Here is a 24,271-nt window from a genome sequence, read left to right as displayed (position 1 = left end):
AATGTAGACAGCACCCTCTAGTGGATTTGTCATCTGAAATGTGCAACTAAACGTACACGGAGCAACGTATTTTGTTTTGCAAAAATGTAGACCGCGTCCTCTAGTGGATTTGTCATCTGAAATGTGCAACTAAACGTACACGGAGCAACGTATTTTGTTTTGCGAAAATGTAGATATCGCCCTCTCAAGGATTTGCCATCCAAAATGTGTAATTACACGTGTATGAAGCAGCGTATTTTGTTTTTACAATGTAGATCTCGCTCTCTAGTGGATTTGTCATCCGAAACGTGTAATTACACGTATACAAAGCAGCATATTTTTTATTTTGCAATAAAATAGGCTGAAGCGCATATTTCCAATGAGCATGTGATGAATACATTAGAGAAATTTGAAAGCGAGTTTGACAAATGAACATTACATGTATAAAATACTTTATATCTTCTGTCTTACATCTTAAGAAGCACATTCGAAGTCAGCATTCAACAATCAGCGAGTACTGAATGTAAAATAAAGCAACTACTTTAATTTCCATGAAGCATCTGAGGTGTCACAGTCATTTTTATAAGTTGACAGTCTGACATCATCACAGTGAGGTTATTCATGTTGTTAAGTGACTATTATTAAACATTTGATTTTCCATTAACAATTAAAACCATTTTTAAAGCCGTATAATTCTATAAAATGCAAAAGAATTCTTTGGTTAGGAGAAAAAAACACATTAGCATTGCATTTATTTTTATTTTGCTCTTAGAATTGTATTTTAAGTTGTTTTTTAGGGTGTAGATGTGAATAACAGTAACACTTTACTGATAAATCTCACTGTAGCTGTTAAAGTTTGGTCATTTATCATATGCTTTTGTCATTGAGTGTAAGGCAGATTGTTTTTACACCGTGGCATCATTCTTTACACTGAATTGCATCACTCTATAGATGAGGTTAGACATTTACTTTATACTTCAGGTGAATAAGGAATGTTTACCACTGACATATATGAAAGTGAATGTTAAATTGTGGTTAATTAACATCTTAACGTCTCAATCTTTGGAGTTATAGATGGTGATTAATGTCTAAAAAGGCATATATATATATATATATATATATATATATATATATATATATATATATATATATATATATATATATATATATATATATATATATGTATATATATATATATATATATATATATATATATATATATACATACATATACATATATATATATATATATATATATATATACATACAGTATTATAAATTGTGTACATTTATAGCTGTAGAATGAATCTGTATAAAATTAAATGGCATACTATTGAGTCTTTTTAACATTTTATTCAATTAAACAAGTGTTTGGTCATCTTGTGAAAGGTTAAATGATGATATTAGCAGTATCACCCAACCCTAATGAGTGGTTCAAAGCTCAATAGTTAGTGATTTTGACTATGTATGGATATTTATATAATAAAAAAGACATTTTATCAACTTTATACCACCATAATGGTTGGTTATTAATGTTTTAGCCGACACTGATATATATATTGCACCAAATTGCCTCATCTCCACCTGGGTGCACTGATGTTTTCCCCCTTTAGACTTCTTCAAAATCTGCATCTGGCCCTTTAAGAAAAAAGTCACTCTGTTGGTTTTGACTCAGACCCAAGTTGGGGGGAGGGCATGTGTTTACTGAGAGGCCAAGGCCGATTGGCTCCCGTAAGCCTTGACATCACACAGAGGAGTGGCTGACTGGCATAAAATAACATGTCCTTATAAGGGCGGTGGTGGGACCGTACCACTCTCCACAGCACACAAAGGGGTGCTCAATCTCAGAGAGAGAGCCAGAGTTTTCAGAATTTATGCTGATAAACATTTACTTCAAGTTGAGGTCTTGTTAATAACACGTTGAAGGATGTTAAATATGAAGTCATTTGTTTTGATGGATATATCATTAATTTTTTTTTAACTGTTCATTTATTAAACTGCTGATTTGGCTTTAAGCATGTGAAATGGCATGGTTTGTGTAGATTGGGTTGTGTTCTCCTGAAGGATGAGTTTACAATTAGTTTAGGTTATATTAAATATGACTTGTTATTAAATATCAGGTTTTTATTTTAATTGTGAAACGGTTAATTTATTAAACTGCTGATTTGGCTTTGAGCCTGTAAAACGGCATGCTTTAGGTTTAGTGTTGTGCTGACCCTGAGTGTGTTAAAAGCTGCGCCCCCTCCGCTCAGGCGAGTGGTTTGATCCGCAGGCAGACTGAAACCTCCCCTCCCTAAGTCAGATTTATCTCAACTCCCAGGAAATACAGCAGAAGCAGCAGCAGAGACGATTGAAGCGTGAAAGCTGCCAAATCAAGAAAAGTCTGCCTCAAAGTGGACGGTACAGACCAGAGCGAGCCCTAGCTGGAAAAAGAACCATCAAGTTGTCTGGAATTTTCCCTCAATCCTCTTCCAATGGTTCATTGGTTGAGGCCATGGCCTCTCAGTCAGGGTAAGCAGAGCACCAGCCATGTTTTCAGTGAGTAACTCCTGTAGTAGTCACCGCAAACATGTAGGCCTTCTCTCAGCAGTTTACATATGTTTTTTTATCCTAGTTTTATTTCACTGATGTGTGTGTGTGTATGTGTACTTATCTTGGTCTTCAAATGAACTTTGTCTCTCACTCTAGTGGCTATGCTAAAGAGATAGAAGCTTCTAGTCAGGCCTGATGGATAATAATCTGGATTATATTAACACGCTTCACTTTAGCTGTACTATCAAAGTGCATTATTTTGATATTATTTAAGAAAACAAGTGTTCACCTGCTTGCTCTGACCACATTTGAACATTAAAATATCTCTCAGCCACCTTTTAATCAAGCGACACATCAGATGCTTCATGGAAATTGAAGGATTTCACTGGAAAGAGACTTACTGACTGACTGTCGATTGACTCAATCTGCTTTAAATGTGCATCATAGTATGTAAAACCCCACTGACAGGATCTTGTTCACTTAAATGTTGATTTTAACCAAGTTTGGGTTGGGTTACTTCACTTCTTTGACTGTAAATTTACTCCGAAACCATATGACTTGCACTCAAGTCTCATCTGGTAGTAACACAAATGTACAAACTGGGGCCCGAGGGGCGAATTTGGCCCCTAGTGACCTTTAATTAGGCCTGGCATGGCTTATATGAGAAGAGAAACTGAAGAGAGGAACAATGCAATTGACGCAGATATTTATATCAAATGTAATCCTTTTTTATTATTATAATTGTAATCTAAGTGGACATTTAACTTAAACCGAGACCCTATAAGTGAATTTTGACTGTAAAGTTTAATTTACTTATTATTTATTATTATTTTTAAATGGTGCTCGACATAATTCTGGGTTGTCGTAACCCAATATTGGATCAAATATGGAGAAATTAAACCATTGGGTTCGAATGTGTCATTTAAAATGAATTGAAAATATTAACTCAATGTTGGGTTTGTCCATTTTTAACCATATTTGTGTTTTGAAAGCGTAAATCAGTGGATCCTCAGTTTTAAAGGGCACCTATTTTACCCCTTTTTCAAGATTTAAGATACGTCTTTATGTCTGCAGAATGTGTCAGTAAAGTTTCAGCTCAAAACACCCATCAGATCATTAATTATACCTTTGTGAATATTGTAATTTTCAGCTCTGATCATCTTGTAGCTGTTTTTGTTGCCTGTGCCTTTAATGCTAGTTCTCCGCCCCCACCGTTCCCAGAGTGTGCTTCAATTTCCACTTTGATTGCTTCAGATAAACAGCACAGTGACAGGCATGAAGGAAGCAGATCTCACATTGTTTGTGAGAAATACTACAAGAACTTACCCAATTTTTATTTGATGTATTTGTTGAGGAGTTGATTCAAGCCTTTCGATGAGTCGCATACAATGTCGTTAGAAAGTTCACACAGTGGATACACACAGCACGCATGTTTAACTTTGCACCATAAGTGTGACCGGATACACGTTAATATCCACTGCTGTATGGATATCTGTTATCTTAATGTACAAAATAAACCTGATTTAACGTCCACAAACCGGGATTGAAGCATTTTCTGTCTTTAATTGTATTGACACTCGACTGTGGTGATGAATTACAGCGATTTTACTGTCTTTATTACAAACATGCACTGAAATGTTTTAAGAAATGTGTTAAACTTGTACAACTCATTCTTGATCACATTCGATGATGATTGATGATCACAGAGAGCTGAACAGAGCTTTTAATCCCTGTTGTTTTGCGCACATCCTGTCTTGTTGATGTGATTATATGCGTTACTATGGAGACATGTTAATATGCGGCTGTCAATCAATTCGGTTGGCGGGAAAACCGTACTCCTACGTCAAGTTGCAGCCTCAAAATGGGAGGGTTTTGGATCCTAACGTCAGGAAATGTAAACAAAAGAGACTTGTGTTTATATCACCCCAATATGACTGTGTGGACACACTATACTACACACAGTTCTGTCCAAACAGCTTCCAAAAGATGATTTTCATCATCGGTGCCCTTTAACACAGCGTGTTTTAATATTTTGATGTAATGCAATGCGTTATTTTTTTCTTATTGATTTTCAAAACTTGTGCATCTTTGATTCATGTCGTCACCTGAAGATGCTTCGGCAGGACTTTTTGACATGAATAAGATAACTTGCATGTCATAACACAGACTGCGAACGTTAATTTTGTGTATTCATGACTTAATTATTTTTGTTTTGAGTGTACACATCTATTCAAGACCAATTCATACTTCTGCAGCGAGTGTACGCGGTTGGTCCGGAATAGTATACAGGCCCGTAGCCAGGGTGGCATTAGGGTGGTTTGGAAGACAGACACTGACAAAAATCCAGAATTTGTCCCATTCATGAGCTGATTTGTCCTAATTTGACTGCTATTGCATCATAAATAGTAAAAATAACCGATAGAAAAAGGTGTTAAGACCAAGCGGAATCCTGGTGTGACTTCAGTTAATCAGTTATGGCCGATGCAAACGATTATTTTTCACGAGTCCAGCATCCAGCTGTGCAAGAAAACATCTGACATAAACGAAGTCGCCTTCCGTTACTGTTTTTAAACAGAGAAAACATTTGACAAGTAACTTTCATTCTAAATCTTGGAGCTTATTGAAAGAAAACATGACCAATCAAAAGTGTGAAGCACCAAAAGCGGCTTATATTAAAATCAGCTTGAATATTTTGGCTTTTGTTGTTATCCATGAATTTTCAAATGTACCTTTTATTTATATATATATATATTTATTTATATATATATATATATATATATATATATATATATATATATATATATATATATATATATATATATATATATATATATATATATATATATATATATATATATTTGTTTTACAAAAGATATATACTTACTATACTTTTGAGAACACTACTAGAATTTATTTAGTAAGTGTAGTTTATGCTATTTTTTTTTCTAACCAAATATAAATATTGATCCCATTCAGTTAATTATAATAATAAATCTTTACATTTATATAGCGCTTTTTCTTTTTATTTTATTATTTTTTTCGGGGTTTTCACCTTTAATGTATAGGACAGTAAAGAGTATTGACAGGAAAGCATGGGGAGCAGAGAGAGGAGAAGGATCGGCATAGGACCGCGAGGCGGGAATCGAACTCAGGTCGCCGTGAGCACCGGAGTGCATGTGTTGACGCACTTACCACTACACCACTTGCGCTGACATATAGCACATTTCTAGACACTCAAAGCGCTTTACACATCGGGGAATCTCCTCATCCACCACCAGTGTGCAGCATACACCTGGATGACACGACGGCAGTCATATTACGTCAGACCACACACCAGCTGTTTGATGGAGAGATGACCAATTATGATATGGGAAGCCATGATGGACAGAGGCCAGTGGGCAAATTTGGCCAGGATGCCGGGGTTAAACCCCTACTCTTTTTTTGAAGGACATCCTTTAACGACCACAGAGAGTCAGGACCTCGGTTTAACGTCTCATACGAAAGACGGCACTCACTGAGCAGTATAGAGTCCCCTTCATTATACTGGAGCGTTGGGACCCAAATAGACTGCAAATTGAGCGCCTCCTGCTGGCCTCACTAACACCACTTCCAGCAACAACCTAGCGTTCCCATGTGGTCTCCCATCCAGGTACTAACCAGCGCAGCCCTGCATAGCTTCAGTGGGCGACCATGTGAGAGTTGCAGAGAGCTAGCTGCCTGCAAGATATCAGTTGTGTGCATACGTTTTTTTTTAATGCACATTTTTTAAATTTATGCACATCTTGGCATTTTTTTAAGCATTATTATTCATTTATTTATTTGCTTTTTAATCCAGTATTCCAAAGTGCGCATTAAAATAGGTTGATGGAAACATTAGCTAATGATGTCGTCTATGTGCTGTGGATGTGACATGGGGTACGCCAATAGCTCTACGCTGAAATGTTCGCACTCGTACTGTATGTCTTGCTTTTGAATAAGTGTGAATGAGTTTAACTCGTGCGCACTTTCTGAAAAGACAGGTCTCTGTCTACTTTAAAAGCAATTCTGTTGATTAAAATATGAACACAGGATCTGAAAGGAAACGTTAAACAAACCAAAAACAGGACGTGATGTCACATGATCATAAAACCAGAACGCTCAATATACATGTATTTTTTTTTTCATCCTAGTTGATAGTGATGTTATTGTTTACAGTCAGAAATGCGAACTGGAAAACGTACTGTACGTGCCGCCATTGGAAATGACAAACTTACTTCCTGAGACTATTGGCACTGCTTCCTAGATGCTTGCTCAGCAGTCATATTTTAATAAAATTATAGCGCTTCATAATGAATCTAAATACTGAATATTTTATTTTATTTTTTTATCGATATTGACAATGGTATTCGGTCAATAAAAATCGAAACCGATTTCATCGCCGAGCCCTAGATACAAATAACATAGAGATTTTTGGGGGGGGTTTTCCTCCAGATGTTCAGTATTGGCCCGTTTACAGTATGATACGGGTCACCTTTATCAGGCTTGTGTTTCCACTGCCAAAATGGTACCATTTTTGGATGGCGACGCGTGGTGTACGTCAGAAAGTTTCTGTCGACGTCATTCTCACTCAAGGAAATGTCAAAGTAAAGCTGTATGGGTCGTTCATATATCACACCTCCCACAAAACAGAGGCTTCATACACATAATTACTTGAGTATAAATGTTCATTACTTTTCCATCAACATGATTTGATCATAACCGCAGATCAATGATGCGAAGTAGCCTACTGAAACGTCTGTAGTTATAAATTACAATTAACGTTATAAATGCAACATATATGAATGCATACAGACCCTTACAGTCTCCGATATGTTACCAATTACAGAAAAACTACACACAGCCTACATTTAGTCCTTATTTGGCTTCAAAAACAACACGCAACATATAGCCAAGTCAGTGCAAACTTCTCATCTGTGTCTTTAATCTTCCCCAGCACATGTAGCCTCTCATTAGACAGTAATTTCGTCATTCTGAGTTCATAATAGTCCAAAAGGTGATGATAATGGTTAACCATGGCAGTTTTAGGTTGCTGAAAGAATCATTAGCCGCGTTTCCACTATCGCGCCTAAAGCGAGCGAGCCAGGGCGAGCCAAGGCCAGTCGCGTTTCCACTATCACTTCCGGGGCGTAATCGGGCCAAAGCGGGGCTTCCTTGGGGCCAGCGTCCGGCCTTTTTCGGCCCGCCGAATACCTTGGGCCAAGGAGGGCCAACTGGGGCTTCGGGGCGGGGTTGCGTACAAAGGCGGAGTTTTCCTGTCAGGTAAAGAGGAGACAAGATGCTTTCTTCCCTTACATTTGTTTTGCTATCGCGCTTGATCAACTCACTAAGAAGAAGCAAAAAGTAAATGCCGCCGAACTCGAATGTCCTTATCCAGGGATCGCTGTCTGGCCTTACACCAACAGACCACAAACAGTAAAAAAGCAATCGCTTCGGTGTTCTCCATCTTCCAGCTCTCGTAGTGATGCCAGGTTGTGTTTGTGGTTATAATTTGAGTTTTTTGTTCCCGCTGAAGTGGGCGGGTTGTGTGACGGGTTGTGTGACTGGTTGTGTGATGTTTGATTCGGGGGACGTTCTGGGGCATGATTTCGGCCTCATTTCTCGACCTCCCGGGCTACTGGCCCGGCCTGGCCCGATTAAAGCCCTGGCTCGCACTGGCCCGATAGTGGAAATGCGGCTATTTGCTCCTTTTTGTCGGGCTCCTCCTTTGCTTTTTCACGCTTCACTCTCACATTTGTCCATTTCTGAAAGGATCGGATGTCAGAACACTTCAATAACCATGCGCACTTTATTATCATCGGCTTAAGAAGTTTGTTATTTTAAATATAGACATGATCGTGAGCTCTCTGGAGAAAGTGAAACCGCTCGCACTTTTAGACGGCCTCGTGAAACAACAACAGGACATGGCAGATTTTATTCTTCTTGGCTTTGTGGCTGTTGATCAAGATTAAGACCAGGTTTGTTTAAGCTCGGGTTGACCATGGCTCGTTATTACATGTATATAGTATTACGGTGTAATGTCTCGGCTGTGTATTGAAAAATGGCGCTTCCTTTGTTTTCATTCTCTTGGCTTGTGTACGAGCTAGTGACGTTTCTCTGTAAACCAATAGCGTTCAGCTGCGCGTCTAGCTCCACCTTTTAGTACCCTTTTGTTGTGATAGCTACCCTTTCGAAAGGGTACCCAAAAAGTGGTACGGTACGGTTCGCTTTTTGGTACCTTTTGAGAGTGGAAACAGCCATAAAAGCGTAGCGAACCGTATACTGTACCATTAGATCCACAGATCATGCTTTTACCTAAAAATTTAAATTTAGGCACTATTTACTCTCTCACACATATATTAAATCATTTTTTGCTGAACACAGAAGAAGATATTTTAAAGAACGTTAGAAACTGGTAATCATTGACTTGCATAGTAGGAAAAACAAATACTATGGAAGTTACAGATTAGCAACATTTTTTAAAATATCTTCTTTTGTGCTCTACAAACACTATAAGAAACGGTTTGGGACGAGAGAAGATGAATAAACTACACAATTTTCAACATTGAAGGAACTGTCCCTTTAAAAATGACTGCGGTGGATTATTTTCTTATTACATTTTATATATATATTAAATTTTATATAGAGAAGATGAATATATATATATATATATATATATATATATATATATATATATATATATATATATATATATATATATATATATATATATATATATATATATATATATAAGATATTTTTTAAAATGCTGGTTGCTGGCACACATGGACCTCCATAGTTGTTTGTCCAAAGTCGATGGGTTGCAGATACCAGCATTCTTCAAAATATCTTCTTTTGTGTTCAGAAGAAAGAAACGCTTAAAAACCACCTGAGGGAGAACAGTGTTGCCAGATTGGGCGGTTTTGAATTTATTTTTGCGGGTAAAAAATGACAGGCGAGTAGTGAAAATTAGGGCGGTTTTGCAACTGCGTGACTGCCTGCCCCGCTCTGCCCTTATAAACCTGATTTGATCTCCCGAAGAGATGCCATAGCCCCTGTTCTTCACATACAAACACTTAGAACAGTGTAGAAACGCTTGTGATATCTCTCCCCTACCCCCCAACTCCTCAGCCTCACGACAGGTTATTATAGTCTACTGATTGTCGGGCGGCACTTTTTGGTTTTCAGCGTTTATTTGACACTTTCTGGGCTGGAATCAGTCAGCTACATCTCGCAACACTGAGGGAGAATAAATAAGCTCTTCTGTTTTTGGGTGAACTATCCCTTTAATTAGATCAGAAAAATATCTATTGCGTGTTGATTTTAGTATGATCATCAATCATATTTACTTTTAAAAACGAATGAAATAGTTCTCCACTAGTCAAAGATATAGTTATTGCAATACTCAGCAGCGACATCGCATCTTGTGTAATTTCCCAGTAGTTTTCTAGTTTGTCAGATATACATACACTCAATATTATGTCTTTAAAATGAGCCGACACCACACAATTCTTCAAGTCTTTTGGGACAACTTAATAGTTTCGTTCAACTTAAATTTGCTAAGTTAACTTCATTCCTTCATCGAAGTGGTCTTTGTGGTGAAAACGTTCTCGCATTAGCACATTCATTCAGCTATCAGCTATCAGCTTAACAAAATAAAAGCCCCATGTCACTGTGACGGGATCTCGTCCATCAAAAGTGACTCCCCTTGAAATCGTGTGTAAAAACACCCCCTGAGTCAGATCCTCCCCCGATGTGATGTCATACAGCAGCGTTTACTGATCTAATCAGTGATGCTGGCCTTCTGATGTTTGCTTTTACATGGAGATTTAAGACATTACTCCAGCTCTTCTTACTTTTGAACTGTTTCATTGATTGAGTTTTTTGTGTAAGAAGCAGAATTATTTTATAGAGGACTGTTATTGGTTTAAAACAATCTTTCTCCATTTATTTGTCTGTCTGTCTTACTCCTTTTTTTCTGTCTGCTTTTTATATCTTTTGTCCTTTTTTGTCTTTCTGTTGGTCACTTTTTTCTGTCTGTTTTGTCTTCTGTCCGTCTTTTTTTTTGTCTTTTTTCTGTCTGTTTTGTCTTCTGTCCGTCTTTTTTTTGGTCTTTTTTCTGTCTGTTTTGTCTTCTGTCCGTCTTTTTTTTGGTCTTTTTTTTGTCTGTTTTGTCTTCTGTCCGTCTTTTTTTTAGTCTTTTTTTCTGTCTGTTTTGTCTTCTGTCCGTCTTTTTTTGGTCTTTTTTCTGTCTGTTTTGTCTTCTGTCCGTCTTTTTTTTAGTCTTTTTTTCTGTCTGTTTTGTCTTCTGTCCGTCTTTTTTTTTGTCTTTTTTCTGTCTGTTTTGTCTTCTGTCCGTCTTTTTTTTGGTCTTTTTTCTGTCTGTTTTGTCTTCTGTCCGTCTTTTTTTTTGTCTTTTTTCTGTCTGTTTTGTCTTCTGTCCGTCTTTTTTTTAGTCTTTTTTTCTGTCTGTTTTGTCTTCTGTCCGTCTTTTTTTGGTCTTTTTTCTGTCTGTTTTGTCTTCTGTCCGTCTTTTTTTTAGTCTTTTTTTCTGTCTGTTTTGTCTTCTGTCCGTCTTTTTTTTGGTCTTTTTTCTGTCTGTTTTGTCTTCTGTCCGTCTTTTTTTAGTCTTTTTTTCTGTCTGTTTTGTCTTCTGTCCGTCTTTTTTTTGGTCTTTTTTCTGTCTGTTTTGTCTTCTGTCCGTCTTTTTTTTAGTCTTTTTTTCTGTCTGTTTTGTCTTCTGTCCGTCTTTTTTTTTGTCTTTTTTCTGTCTGTTTTGTCTTCTGTCCGTCTTTTTTTGGTCTTTTTTCTGTCTGTTTTGTCTTCTGTCCGTCTTTTTTTTTGTCTTTTTTCTGTCTGTTTTGTCTTCTGTCCGTCTTTTTTTTAGTCTTTTTTTCTGTCTGTTTTGTCTTCTGTCCGTCTTTTTTTTGGTCTTTTTTCTGTCTGTTTTGTCTTCTGTCCGTCTTTTTTTTAGTCTTTTTTTCTGTCTGTTTTGTCTTCTGTCCGTCTTTTTTTTGGTCTTTTTTCTGTCTGTTTTGTCTTCTGTCCGTCTTTTTTTTAGTCTTTTTTTCTGTCTGTTTTGTCTTCTGTCTGTCTTTTTTGTCTTCTTCTGTCTGTGTTTGTATTCTCTCTCTTTCTTGTTTCTTTCTTTTTTTCTTTCTATATTTTGTCTATTTTGTCTTTTCTGTCTGTTTTTGCTTTCTCTCTTTTTTGTTTGTTTCTTTTGTTTTTTTGTTTTTCTTTTTTGTTTTTCTCTCCTTCTGTTGTTTTTCTCGCTTATGTTTTTCTTACTTTCCTTTGTCTTTTCTGTTTGTTTGTCTTCTCTCTTTTGTTTGTTTCTACTTTTTTGTCTTTCTGTTTGTCTGTTTTTGTCTTCTCTCTCTTTCTATTTGTTTGTTTTCTTTGTCTTTTTTCTGTCGAACTTTCTTTTCTCTTTTTTGTTTGTTTCTCTTTCTTTTTTGTTTTTCTTTTTGTCTTCTCTTTCCTTGTTCGTTTTTTTTTGCTTTTTTATCCTTTTCTTTCTGTTGTTTTTCTTTCTTTCTTACATTTTTGTCTTTCTTTCTTGTTTTTGTTTGTTTTGTTCTTTCTTTGTGCTTTTGTCTTCTGTCTCTTTTTCAACCTTGTTGAAAATGTTGTTGTCTTTCTCACTTGTTTGTTGTTGTTTTTCTTATTTTTTTGTTTTCCTTTTTGTCTTGTTGTTTCTTTGTTTTTCTCTCTTTCTTTTTTGTTTGTTCTTTTTTTCTGTCTGTTTTGTCTTCTGTTTTTCTATTGTTTCTTTCTGTTTTTGTCTTGTCTGTCTTTTTTCTTTGCCTGTTTGTCGTTGTTTTTTCTCTGTTTTTGTCCTATCTTACTTTTTTCTTTTTTCTTTTGTTTTTCTTGTTTCTTTATTTCTTTTTCTGTCTTTGTCTTCCATCTTTCTCATTTGTTTATTTTCTTTATGTATTTTTCTTTCTTTTGTACCTGTTGTATTTTCTTTCTGTTTTTCGTCGTCTTTTTCTTTCTATCTTTCTTTGTTTCTCTTTTTCTTTCTTTAATTTATGAAACTCTTTCTTTCTAGCTTTCTTTTTGATTTTCTTTCTTTCTTTTGTTGTGTTTGTCTTTTCCGTCTCGTGTTCCTGTTTTTGCTCTATTTATATCTTTCATTAATTTATTCTCATTTCATTTTGCGAGTTTTATTTCACCAACTTTCATATTTTAAAATGTGAACTCATAGTAATGGCTTTTATATCATTACAGGAAATAAGTCTTCAATTGTAAACCTTTTTATTACATTTTATCCTATTGTGGCTTTGAATTACATTTTAGCAGAATTATTTTTAAACCAAGGTTTTTTTATTGATTTATTTAAAGATGCTTTCAAAATTTCTGAAGCATCTGCATCAAAGACGTGTGTGTGTGTGCGTGTGTGTGTGTGTGTGTGTGTGTGTGTGTGTGTGTATTTTTATTTTTATTTTTTTATATATTTTAAAGAAGGAAATTTCATCAGTACAGTCCGTTTACTCAACCTTCATTTAACAAACCGCAAATCCCCTTAACCTCGGCAGTTTGCTCTTACAAATGTCTCCACTTCTGAAATCACCCTTGATTTCTTTGTCAGTGTGTGTGTATAGAATATCATTTCATCATATTTTCCATTGCAGAATATGTTAGCGGAGAATTGGACTGCCTTTGTGAGTCAGATGTAAAATCGCACATCCTAAAACATAAAGAAACCGAACCAAAGTTAGTGTTAGCATTAATTGTGTTTACTACTAATGTCGAGCTCTCCTATGTGACTTTTACTCTAAATGAGAACAGGGAAAGTAATGAAAACAATCCTTCATTTAGTTATGTTTGCTGTTTGTTCTTCAAATGTGTAACTTTCTCTTGGTTTAAATGTTAGTCAAGGTGTGAGGAAGGTATTTTTCTTTCTTCACTGCTTAGTGACTCTGTCTCTGTTGTTAGCAACATGAACCGTGAAGACCGGAATGTGCTCCGTATGAAAGAAAGGGAAAGGAGAAATCAAGAAATCCAGCAGGGAGGAGAGGCCTTTCCAGCTAACTCCCCCCTCTTTCCTGAACCTTATAAAGTTGTAAGTTCATTTTGTTTCTTCTTTTTTTCCCTTTTGATTTTGATTAATTTTTAGTTTTATTTTTTTTGCCCTGTAGAGTTTGTTTTATCTTTGGGTGCTTGATCTATTTTTGATTTTTTGCATTCTGTAATTATGGAATAATTGATGACGGGTTGTTGAATTATTGGAAAAATGTGTGTATATACAGTGGGAGAAATAAGTAATAAACACATCATGTTTTTTTTCTGGGAATAATATTTATAAAGGAGCTGTTGACGTGGAATTGAAGCAGATTTTGGTTAAAAACCCAAACTATACAGACATAAAAATAAAACAACACAAAATCTGAGAAATGAGATCTGTCTAATAACAGTGAAATGACACATGAAGAAAGTTTTGAACTACTGAAATGTGTTTAACACTTTATATAAACGGCGTTTTTGGAGATGGCAGCTTAAAGACGCCTCTCATATGGAGAATGAAGTCACATGCATTGCTCAGCTGTGAGTTTAGACTTCAACAGAGTGTCAAAATCTTGATGGTTCTGTGAGTCTCGTCTATCAAATCTGATCTTTAATTTGTATTTTCTATTGGATTCGGTTCAGGAGATTGGTTGGGCCATTCTACTGCTTGATTTTCTTTCTCTGAAAGCATTTGAGAGTCTCCTTGGCTGTGTTTTGGATCATTTTCTTGCTGAAATGTCCAGCCTTGGTTCATCTTCATCCTCCTGCTAATGTAGAGGGACTGAAGTAGCTGATATTCATTTACACCGAGGAAGAGCAGAGGGTTGCTGGACAACTACTGAGAGATTTCAGCTGCTGTCTGGGCTTTCCATGCCTTTCCACACCTCCCTTTCTTCATGTGTTCAATCCTTTTTTCTCTGCATCATTTCATTTTGTCATGCATAACTTAATTTATAAACTAATTAGATTTGTTTTCTTTGCATATATGGATTTTTTTTTTTTTTTTTTACAAACATCTGGGGATAATTTCAAGTCAACGAAACCTTGAGAAATATTTGTTTTCTGAGAAAAATGATGCGTTCAGTACTTTTGCCACTGTAATACACACCTGAGGTGCTGATGCAAAGCTGAGAAGTCATTACAGCTTGGGTGGGTTATTTTCTAATAACTCAACTCAATCGGAGTCAATTATTCTGCTAATACTGCGGTTCACACAGCTAAAGCCACCCTTCAGATGTTGTATTTAAGACATTTGTCAGGTTTTTGTCCTCCTGTGTGTAGAAATAATTTCTTACACGTCTCATCTAAAGCATCTTTAATGTCATTTTATAATTCACTCAAAACCTGCTAGAGCTACTTAAGCTGTGTGTTAATATTTAAAAAATCTGGCGACACTTTACGACATTCATTCATTCATTTTCCTTCGGCTTAATCCCTTTATTCATCAAGGGTTGCCACAGCAGAATAAATCCACTGTATGTTTACACAGCGGTACCCTTCCAGCTGCAATCCAGTACTGGGAAACACCCATACACAATCGTTCACACACATACGCTACTGTCAATTTAGTTTATTAAAATCACCTATAGCCCATGTGTTTGGACTGTGGGGGGAAACCCAGAGGAAACCCACGCCAACACAGGGAGAACATGCAAACTGCGCACAGAAATGCCAACTGACCCAGCTGGGACTCGAATCAACAACCTTCTTGCTGTGAGGCGACAGTGCTAACCACTGGACTACTGTGTCACCCCACTTCACGACATAATCATTATTTTTATGATCCTTGATGATAATTTTGTGTTTTTTTGTGTCACAATGGTGACACTGACCACTGCTTTTTACACCGTTTGAGCCATAAATGGGAAACTTTTTTTTATTATTATTTATTTTTATTCTTATTTATTTTTTTTTTTTATACGTTTTGCCCGGTCGTTTGCATGACATCATCATTTTTGGGAGTGGTTTCAAAGTGGATGTTTTTGAAAGTCTACGTTGTCATGCCGACAAACCAAAAACGACAACAACAAAAAAAACTAGTATAACAACAAGGCGAAGACGTCATGCGTAATAATTGTTTTCAAGATGTTAGTTTTATCTCTAAGCTGGTGTGATTTAACGTTTAGAAAATATAAACATACAAAGCTTGCAATTTATCACTTCCGCCTAAATGGATCAACGACTTTCTTCACGTCACCCCTATCAAATCCTCTAGCCAATTAAATGTTCTCTAGTATCTGAGATGCCCCACCCCTTTCAACACTCTTCTCATTGGCTGTTCATTTAATGCGTTCAGCTCAAACACTCTCACTGGCAGAGCTGTGATAGACAAAATGCTATTGGTTGTTTCTTTTTTTAAAGGGGAGGAGCCACTCTATGCCCTGCCTTCTCTTCATCTTTTAGTTGAGATTACTTTAAACATCGAATAAAAATGCAACTTTTCGGTAGTGATGTCATGATACTGGAATTCGATACCAATCAGTACTGAAATTTTAAAAGCGTCCATTTCCTGCTAACATTTGAGCGCGTTCCTAAACAGCGCTGATTTGCCATTGTGTTCACTGAACTCACCCGTCTAAACATAGATACAGGGACATTGGAGCGTTTTAAATTCGTGAAGATCAGTCGGTTCATCAGCGGATCACTCGTATGTCATATGTTGTATGTTTACCTTCATGGCCAATTACAGTGATTTCTGTTGAACATGAGAACACAATGGGAAATCAGCGCTGTTTAAGAATGCGCTCAGATGTTAACGGGAAATGGACGCTGTTAAAATTTCAGTACCGATTGGTATCGAATTCCAGTATCGTGACAACATTACTTCATGGGACCTTTAAAGGCACACAAACACAACAATGCCGAAGTATGTGGAAGTGTTGTTGCTGTGTGTTTTCTAACGTTAAACTTTCTAACATTAAAACCAAAAGCATCTGATGGCTCCTCTTACCCACACAACTACATTTTAGATAGACACGAGCGCCATCGTTGGCTCGTTATCACTTCCCTAAAGGTACTTTTTACTTAATGTTGACCTAGTGTACCTAATATAGTGTTTTTGGCAGATGTGTGTAATCGTGGGTCAATTGCCAAACATTATTTTGTTTTTGTCTACGATGTTGTCACGTAAACGTAAGCTAAGACCACAACATTCATCAAGCTTAATCAAATAAATGATCTAGCTTGATGTGATGTTTGAATAAAATCTGTTTTTAATTGTTGTCATTTTCTTCATTAGTTCAAAATGTGTCTAATCTGGCTTGCAAATCTATCTCTAATTCACTTTACATGTTGTTAGCACTGAAGAGCTGGTGATGTAGTACAAATTAAAGTTTAATTCTAATTGGAAGCAGCATTAACACTGTTTTTTAATAGCAATGTTTTGCTACTTGTAGTATTTTTGGGTACATTCATATATTTTAATTATACTTTAAATTGGCAAAATGTTTGATTCGTTTTAGATTCGAATGCATGATATATCAGAAGCCATATCGGTATCGGCCAATAAATTCTGTTTTTAATTGTTGGCGTTTTTTTCAGGAGTTGAAAAATGTGTCTAATTTAACCTGGAAATCTTTCTCTGATTTACTTTACATGTTGTTAGCACTGAAGTTAGTTTTAGATTAGTATGCACAATATATCGGCAGTCATATCGGTATCGACCGATAAATGCTGTTTTTAATGTTAATGATCCGATAATAAAATTAGGCCGATACGTTTAAGTTGAACCACTTTACGTAATTGCTGCCCGACACTTTTTTTCGTATTTCATTGTTATTTTGATTTTGGGTAATGTTCAATTACTCGGTTGCTTTATGCTTTATACTATGGCCATAAAAAAAAAATTAGTTGGTTAATAAAGTTCAGAGATCAATTCAAGGTAGGAATGCACAATATATCGGCAGCCATATCGGTATCGGCCGATAAATGCCATTTTTAATGTGACCGTAAATGGTCCGATAACAAGATTAGACTGATATGTTTAAGCCGATAAATTTTGTACTATTTGCACTGGTTGAACACTTTAACTAACGTAATTGCTGCCTGACACTTTTTTCGCATTTCATTGTTATTTTGATTATGGGTAATGTTCGGTTACTCTGTTGCTTTATGCTTTTATTCTATCTAAGAGAAAGTTGGCTATAAAAAAACAATAGTTGATTATTACAGTTCAGAGATCAATTCAAACCATGAATGGCTATCATGCAGAAAAGTAATTACTGATATTTATCGGCTAATATATCGGCCGATAAATCCTAAAGAGTTATCGGTACCGATGGGGAAAAATTCAACATTTGAAATTGAGTTTTAGAAATGCATTAATGTGTGTGTATATTGACTGCAAAGCTAACGTAAATGATCCAGACTCTACATCGTTTAGCTTTAATTAAGGTTTCATTTGGGCGATGGCAAAAGCTGAAGATATTATAGTCACATATGTTACCATAAAGAAGATTACGGTCTAATCTTTGCTGCTAACCAGATTTACACAGTGCTAAGTGCTTTACTTTGCTGGTGAACCTGTCAGAGGATGTGAGAAATGTTAAGCGACAGGTAGAGAATACAGACAGACAGCTGCATTGCCATTCTTTCCATCATATTCCCTGTAGGATTAGATGAAGTAGTGCGTACCAACAGTGGAAAACCCCCAGCTTTGACATTTCCCCTGGACTTGGTGCTGTGCTTGTTTATCTTGGATGAACTCATTCATGGAGGTAGTCGTGCACAAGAAATATTCTCAATTAACAATCTGTATTCTTGACTCGAGCGTTCTGGATAGATCAGGTTTAAAAGTGAACAGATATTGAATCCTAGTGTCCTGTTTGTAGTTATGATTCAACATTATTATCTCGATCCTTTAAATCTGAGGCAGTAAATGGGAAACCTGCCAAAAATTGGCTGTATTTTCAAGCCCTCATGCAAATGATTTATGAGCTACTTATCTAGCAATCACGTTTATATTTCTCTTAAGGACTCTCATAAAAGCATGTTTGTAGATGTTTATATGACTGATTTTTCTTACATTTTAATAGCTTTTTAGTGGGGCTTATGGGGGAAAAAAGAAAAAGGAAAGCAACTAATAATGATCTCTTGTATCAGAGTAATATAAAGACAGATTGCACACAGAAGGAAATGATCATTACTGGAAAAACAGGCTTTTAAAGTCTTATGATTGTGCTTTGTATTTGCCATAATAAAAAATACCATGGTAACTTCCCTTAATTAACAAAAATAGCATACAAACTTCTTTCGTATTGACTAGTTTACTACCATGGATAGATGTATATTGTTAAATAACTACTAAAATAAGTATGACAAATATTAAAACCTATATTAAAATGTAAAATAAAACAATTGTCAAAGTATTACTAGAAACTAGGGCTGTTTCAGCATCGATATCGCAATGTGATCATTCACAGGATATGCAATGTTGAATTTGTATTATAATTTGTCATTTGCATGTGCTTTTTGATGCCTGTGATTAGTATCATGATTTTGAAAGCATTCAGGGATAAGAAATTGTACCATTTTTGAATTTATCTACGATTAGTTTTATTGAATTATTGTTATTTTTATCATTCAGTTACTGTACTTGAATACTGTTAGACTCTGGAAACGATAAAACACTTTATTTCAGTTGTATATATTTTTTTATTCTATTTATAGATTGTTATGCATGAAATAATCGCAACACATGCAAACGCAGAAATGCACTGCAAGTAGCACAGATGACAGCGAAAACGTGTCAGTGACCACAACAATTTTATAGATAGTTGATTAGAAACACTCCCACTGCAGAACCATCCCAATTGATCTAACATTATAAATTCTTTCCAAATATTGATAAGTCATCTGGTGAAAAAGTTTTCATATCGCAATATTTATTAATATACAAATTTACGATTGTTATCATTAGCTAATGCACCGTTAATGAGCTAACTATGAACGACTTTTTTTTTTTTTTAATAGTCCTGTTTTGCTTTTTTGGTGCAAAGATGTGCGTTCTTTTATTTTCATTTTAGTTTTACTTAAAATTGGCTTAATGTTTGATTTAGTTTTTGATCGGAATGCACAATATATCGGCAGTCATATTGGTATCGGCCGATAAATGCTAATTTGAATATTTTCGTTATCAGGCCGATATGTTTAAGCCAATAGATTTGGTATTATTTCTGCTGGCTAAACCTCTTGACAGGCTTGCTACCTGCCACTTATTAATAATTTTATTGCTGTTTTAATTTTGATTGATGTTCTGTTGCTTTATTTATGCATTATTCTATATTATAGTTGATTTATGAAGGGCAGAGATCGGTTGGTCATGATGTATATTTGGCTTGATAGGGACATTACTTGCATTGCATTTATTAATCATTAGATCAACATTTATGAATACGTTATTAAAATCCAAATTCGTGATTGTTAGCGTTAGCTAATGCACTGTTTGTTAACAAGCTAACTATGAACGACTTATATTTAATAGCCATGTTTTGCTACTTGTAGCGTTTTTGGTGCAAAGATGTGCATTTACATGTTTTCATTTTAGTTTTACATTGAATTGGCTTGATATTTGATCAGTTTCAGGTAGGAATGCACGTTCATATATTTGTATTTTAGTTTTACTTCAAATTGGCTAAATGTTTGATTAGTTTTCGGTCATTTTAGGTCGGAATGCACAATATATCGGCAGTCATATCGGTATCGGCCGATAAATGCTAATTGTAATGTTATCGTTATTAGGCTAATATGTTTAAGCTGATAGATTAGGTATTTCCGTTGGCTAAACCTCTTGACCTGCTTGCTACCTGCCACTTATTAATAATTTAATTGTTTTTTTATTTTGATTAATGTTCTGTTGCTTTATTTATGCATTATTCTATATTATAGTTGATTCATAAAGTTCAGAGATCGGTTGTTCACGATATATATATTTGGCTTGATGGGGACTCTATACTGTTAGTGAGCACCGTCTTTTGGATGAGACGTTAAACCGAGGTCCTGACTCTCTGTGGTTGTTAAAAATCCTAGGATGTCCTTCGAAAAAGAGTAGGAGTTTAACTCTGGTTTCTTGGCCAAATTTGCCCACAGGACTCTATCCATCTTGATCTCCATCCAGGTGGATGCTGCACACTGTTGGTGGATGAGAAGATCCCCCCAAATAATGTGTAATGTGCTTTGAGTGTCCAGTAAAGCACTATATAAATGTATAGGATTATTTTATTTTTGTAATCATACAGAAATGTGACCAGTTAGGATTGATTTTTACCACCAAATTTATAGGCGATTAATCTAAAGCTGTGTTTCCCAACCCTGTTCCTGGAGGCACACCAACAGTACATGTTTTGTATGTCTCCCTTATCTAACCCATTCGTGTCAGGTTTTGGAGTCTCTTCTAATGTTCTGCTGAGTTGATTCAGGTGTGTTTGATTAGGGAGAGGTTGAAAATGTGTACTGTTGGTGTGCCTTCAGGAACAGGGTTGGGAAACACTGATCTAAAGAGTAGAGATATTGGTATTGATCAAAAGTTCCATATTGGAAGTGGTTTTGGAAAATGTGAACGACTATGAATGACTTTATATCCAATTACTAGCATTAATAAAGGTGAATTAATTCTGAATATATACTGTAATAATTGTACTGTCCGTTGTTCGTTCATGGTAGTAAATACATTAACTAACACAACCTTATTGTAAAGTTTAAAGTTTACTGCCAGAATGTAACGTGTAGTAGTGTTATTACAATAATTCCATTCAGTTCTACTTCAGCAGTCTACAAGTTACTCAATTCAATTACACATTAACATTATCATCTTAAGCCTTTCTCATCCTCTTCTTTTCTCCCAACAGGCCAAGGAAGATAAACTCTCAAGTCGCATCCAGAGCATGCTGGGAAATTACGACGAGATGAAGGAAACCATCGGTGAACCGCCAATGTCCAAGCTCATTTCCAAAGCTTCCAGCTCTTCCTCCGAGGACAAATCTGGCCAGTATGGCTCACAGACTCAGAACAGCAAGTGGACCCCGGTGGGTCCGGCTTCAGGAGGCGGCATCTCTTCATTGTCTTCTCAGAAACGCTCGTCTGTGCCGAGCGGCAGCCAGAGGAGCAGCTCCAGCGGCCAGCGGCACGAGCGGGACTACAGCGGCAGCAAGAAATCCAGCAAGCACAGCAACGAGCACAAGTCCCACTCCAGTTCCAGCCCGGCCAAAGTGTCCAGCAACCACTCGCGCCGCACCAAGTCCCCCAGAGATAGAGAGGCCAACTGGGACTCGCCCTCCATCCCGCATTCCTTTCCCAGTGGACATCCCAACCAAACCTTCCCACCCTCACTCATCAAATCCACCTCCATGCCCCAGAAGCCCACCGCTTACGTTCGGCCCATGGACGGCCAGGAGACGACCGAGGCCAAGACTGCTTCGGATTCATACAGTGGCCAATCACACAGCAGCACTGTTGGAGAAATGAAGACCAATGGAAAGACCTCGCTCACCAAGCTCAAGATCCCAACCCAGCCTCCAGAGGTAAATCACAAATACTTTCCAGAACCACCATCACTTTATTGTCAAGTACTGTAGGTATTGATGTGTCATTATGAAACATGAAATTTATTGGTTTGTGTACATTTCGTTGCCCAATTCCGATGACAAATCCACTAGAGGGCGCTGTCTGCATTATAATGAATCTGAAATACATAGGGGTTGTTTTGATGCACGATTCAGATCACAAATCCACTAGAGGGTGCTGTCTACATTTTAATGAATCTGAAATACATAGGGGTCGTTTTGCTGTACGTTTCTGATGACCAATCCACTAGAGGGTGCTGTCTACATTTTAACGATTCTGAAATACATTACTTAAGGGTCGTTTTGTTGTTTCAGATGACAAATCCACTAGAGGACAATGTTTACATTTTGACGAATCTGAAATGCGTTACTTAGGGGTGTTTTTTTTTAACGTTTCAGATAACAAATCAACTTGAGGGTGCTCTCTACATTTTGACGAATCTGAAACAGTTACTTAAGCCGCCTTACCACTGCACATCACAAATGACTGAAAGGATGTCAATCATTTTAATTTTAGAGTACTCCGCGAGTTCCGATCATTTGACGTATGCTGAAAATTTAGATTCGTTAAAATAACTTCTGCGACTAGACCGTATGCGACCGCTCAACCGGATGTTCTGTTTTCAAGTGTTGTCCAATCAGGTCCGTGTGTGCGAGATTCAACAGTCGTGTTTCGACAGTCGGAATGTCGTGTGCAGTGGAAAGACAGCTTTAGGGGCTGATCACACTGATCGTGCTTTTACGTTACAAAAATTCGAGATGTACCGCAATGCCTTTTTGTTGACAAGAAAAAAAGAAGTGTGGTGCGCTTTTTATGTTACTAGGCAACGACTGAATCAGCTGCGTATTGAGCGCAAGTGTTGCTGTTGATATTGGTTTTATTGCAATATTTAATAATATTGTGATATTCAAGATTTGTCATACAGCTAAAAATCAACTAGCAAACCGCTGGCCTAAACCCTTCGTTAAACCCAACCAATAGTGTTTTCGGAAGTAGAAGTAAGAGAAAAGTGCATTGCGAATGCATAGTTTTACCTTGATTTCACATTGCTTTTATCTCTCTGTGGAAGCGTTCTTCACCACACTCGAACCTGAGTGCTCTGCAGCGCAAGTACAACACCATACGAAGTGAGCTACTGAGCAAACTGACCGCGCCAGAAAAGTTGTCCATATGTAGATTGATTGGTGACACAAACGTATTCATTACAAATCATTTGTGGTGTTTATTTGGTGTTAATAATAGTTCTTTATTCGTCAAAAATAAGTCCCTGAAAATATAATTCACATGAAAAGAAACAAAAATTGATCTCGTATATGAATAGATATCAGGTTGCCCCCTAGTGTTCTTTTTTTTTCTAGAAACTGCAAAAAAAAGTTTGACTGCAGTTTCACAAAATTGTATGCTGATACACTTTTCAGTAAGCCTGTGTTGGTGTTAATAATAATCTTTTATTCGTCAATAATATGTCACCGAAAAATCATTAGTGTGAAAAGGAACACAAATTGACATCATACTGCCCCCAAGTGTTGCTGCCCGACCAAAATAAAAGAAAAAAACTTGGAATAAACATTAACAACAATGAGGTAAACCATTTTAAATCAGTGGAAGTAAAAGCTCTATGATAAAATCAAGAAATGCCAGATATCTTAAATTGAGATTTCTTTAGATATTTAAAAATAGCTAAAATAAACAATATAAACATGAACTCTACATTTGTGCTGAAAATGTAAAGTACGGCAGTGCAAAAGTTTACAGTTGAAGCTTAAATTAAGCAGAATTAGAAGCTTAAATTAAGCAGAAAGGACTCTCGTTTAATCAGTTTGGGACGAGTTAAAATGTACAGGTAAATTTTTTGGAAAGCGCAAACCTACAACCTTGTAATTTTTGCATATATATATATATACACACACAAGCCTTTTATGTGATTTGTGCAATCATGTTCATCTTGCTAGCTTTTAAAGCTGCTGTATGCAAGTTTGACACCCAGTGGTTGAACTCTGTATTGCACCCTTGTTCAAAAAACATGCAATCACAGGTTGCCAGATTGATGACATCAGCAGCGTGCCTGAATATCGAGCCTAAAGGCTGATTTAAGGCTGACTTAAACCATGTTCTAAATAAAAGCAACGGCACGTGATGGAAGGAATATTTTCCCCTTATTATTTCGTTGGAT

General features: G+C 36.4%; 1 protein-coding gene across 3 annotated transcripts in view; it reads left to right on the top strand.

Moving 5' to 3' along the window:
• The window catches only part of aff4 (AF4/FMR2 family, member 4), a 92,676-nt gene that overhangs the window by 29,867 nt on the left and 38,538 nt on the right, over positions 1–24,271 (top strand). For 2 of the 3 annotated variants that reach the window (XM_056445739.1, XM_056445738.1), the window contains exons 2-4: positions 2,300–2,490; positions 13,471–13,597; positions 21,384–22,055. In XM_056445739.1, coding sequence (XP_056301714.1) covers positions 2,474–2,490; positions 13,471–13,597; positions 21,384–22,055 — 816 coding nt within the window. In that variant the 5' untranslated portion in view covers positions 2,300–2,473. The remainder of the gene's footprint in view (positions 1–2,299; positions 2,491–13,470; positions 13,598–21,383; positions 22,056–24,271) is intronic. The other variant, XM_056445740.1, reaches the window with a different exon arrangement.

This window comes from Danio aesculapii, chromosome 21 (genome assembly GCF_903798145.1).
Source record: "Danio aesculapii chromosome 21, fDanAes4.1, whole genome shotgun sequence".
Taxonomy (NCBI): Eukaryota; Metazoa; Chordata; class Actinopteri; order Cypriniformes; family Danionidae; genus Danio; species Danio aesculapii.
Note: the sequence above shows the minus strand (reverse complement) of the source record. Positions and strands in the feature narration are given on the sequence as shown.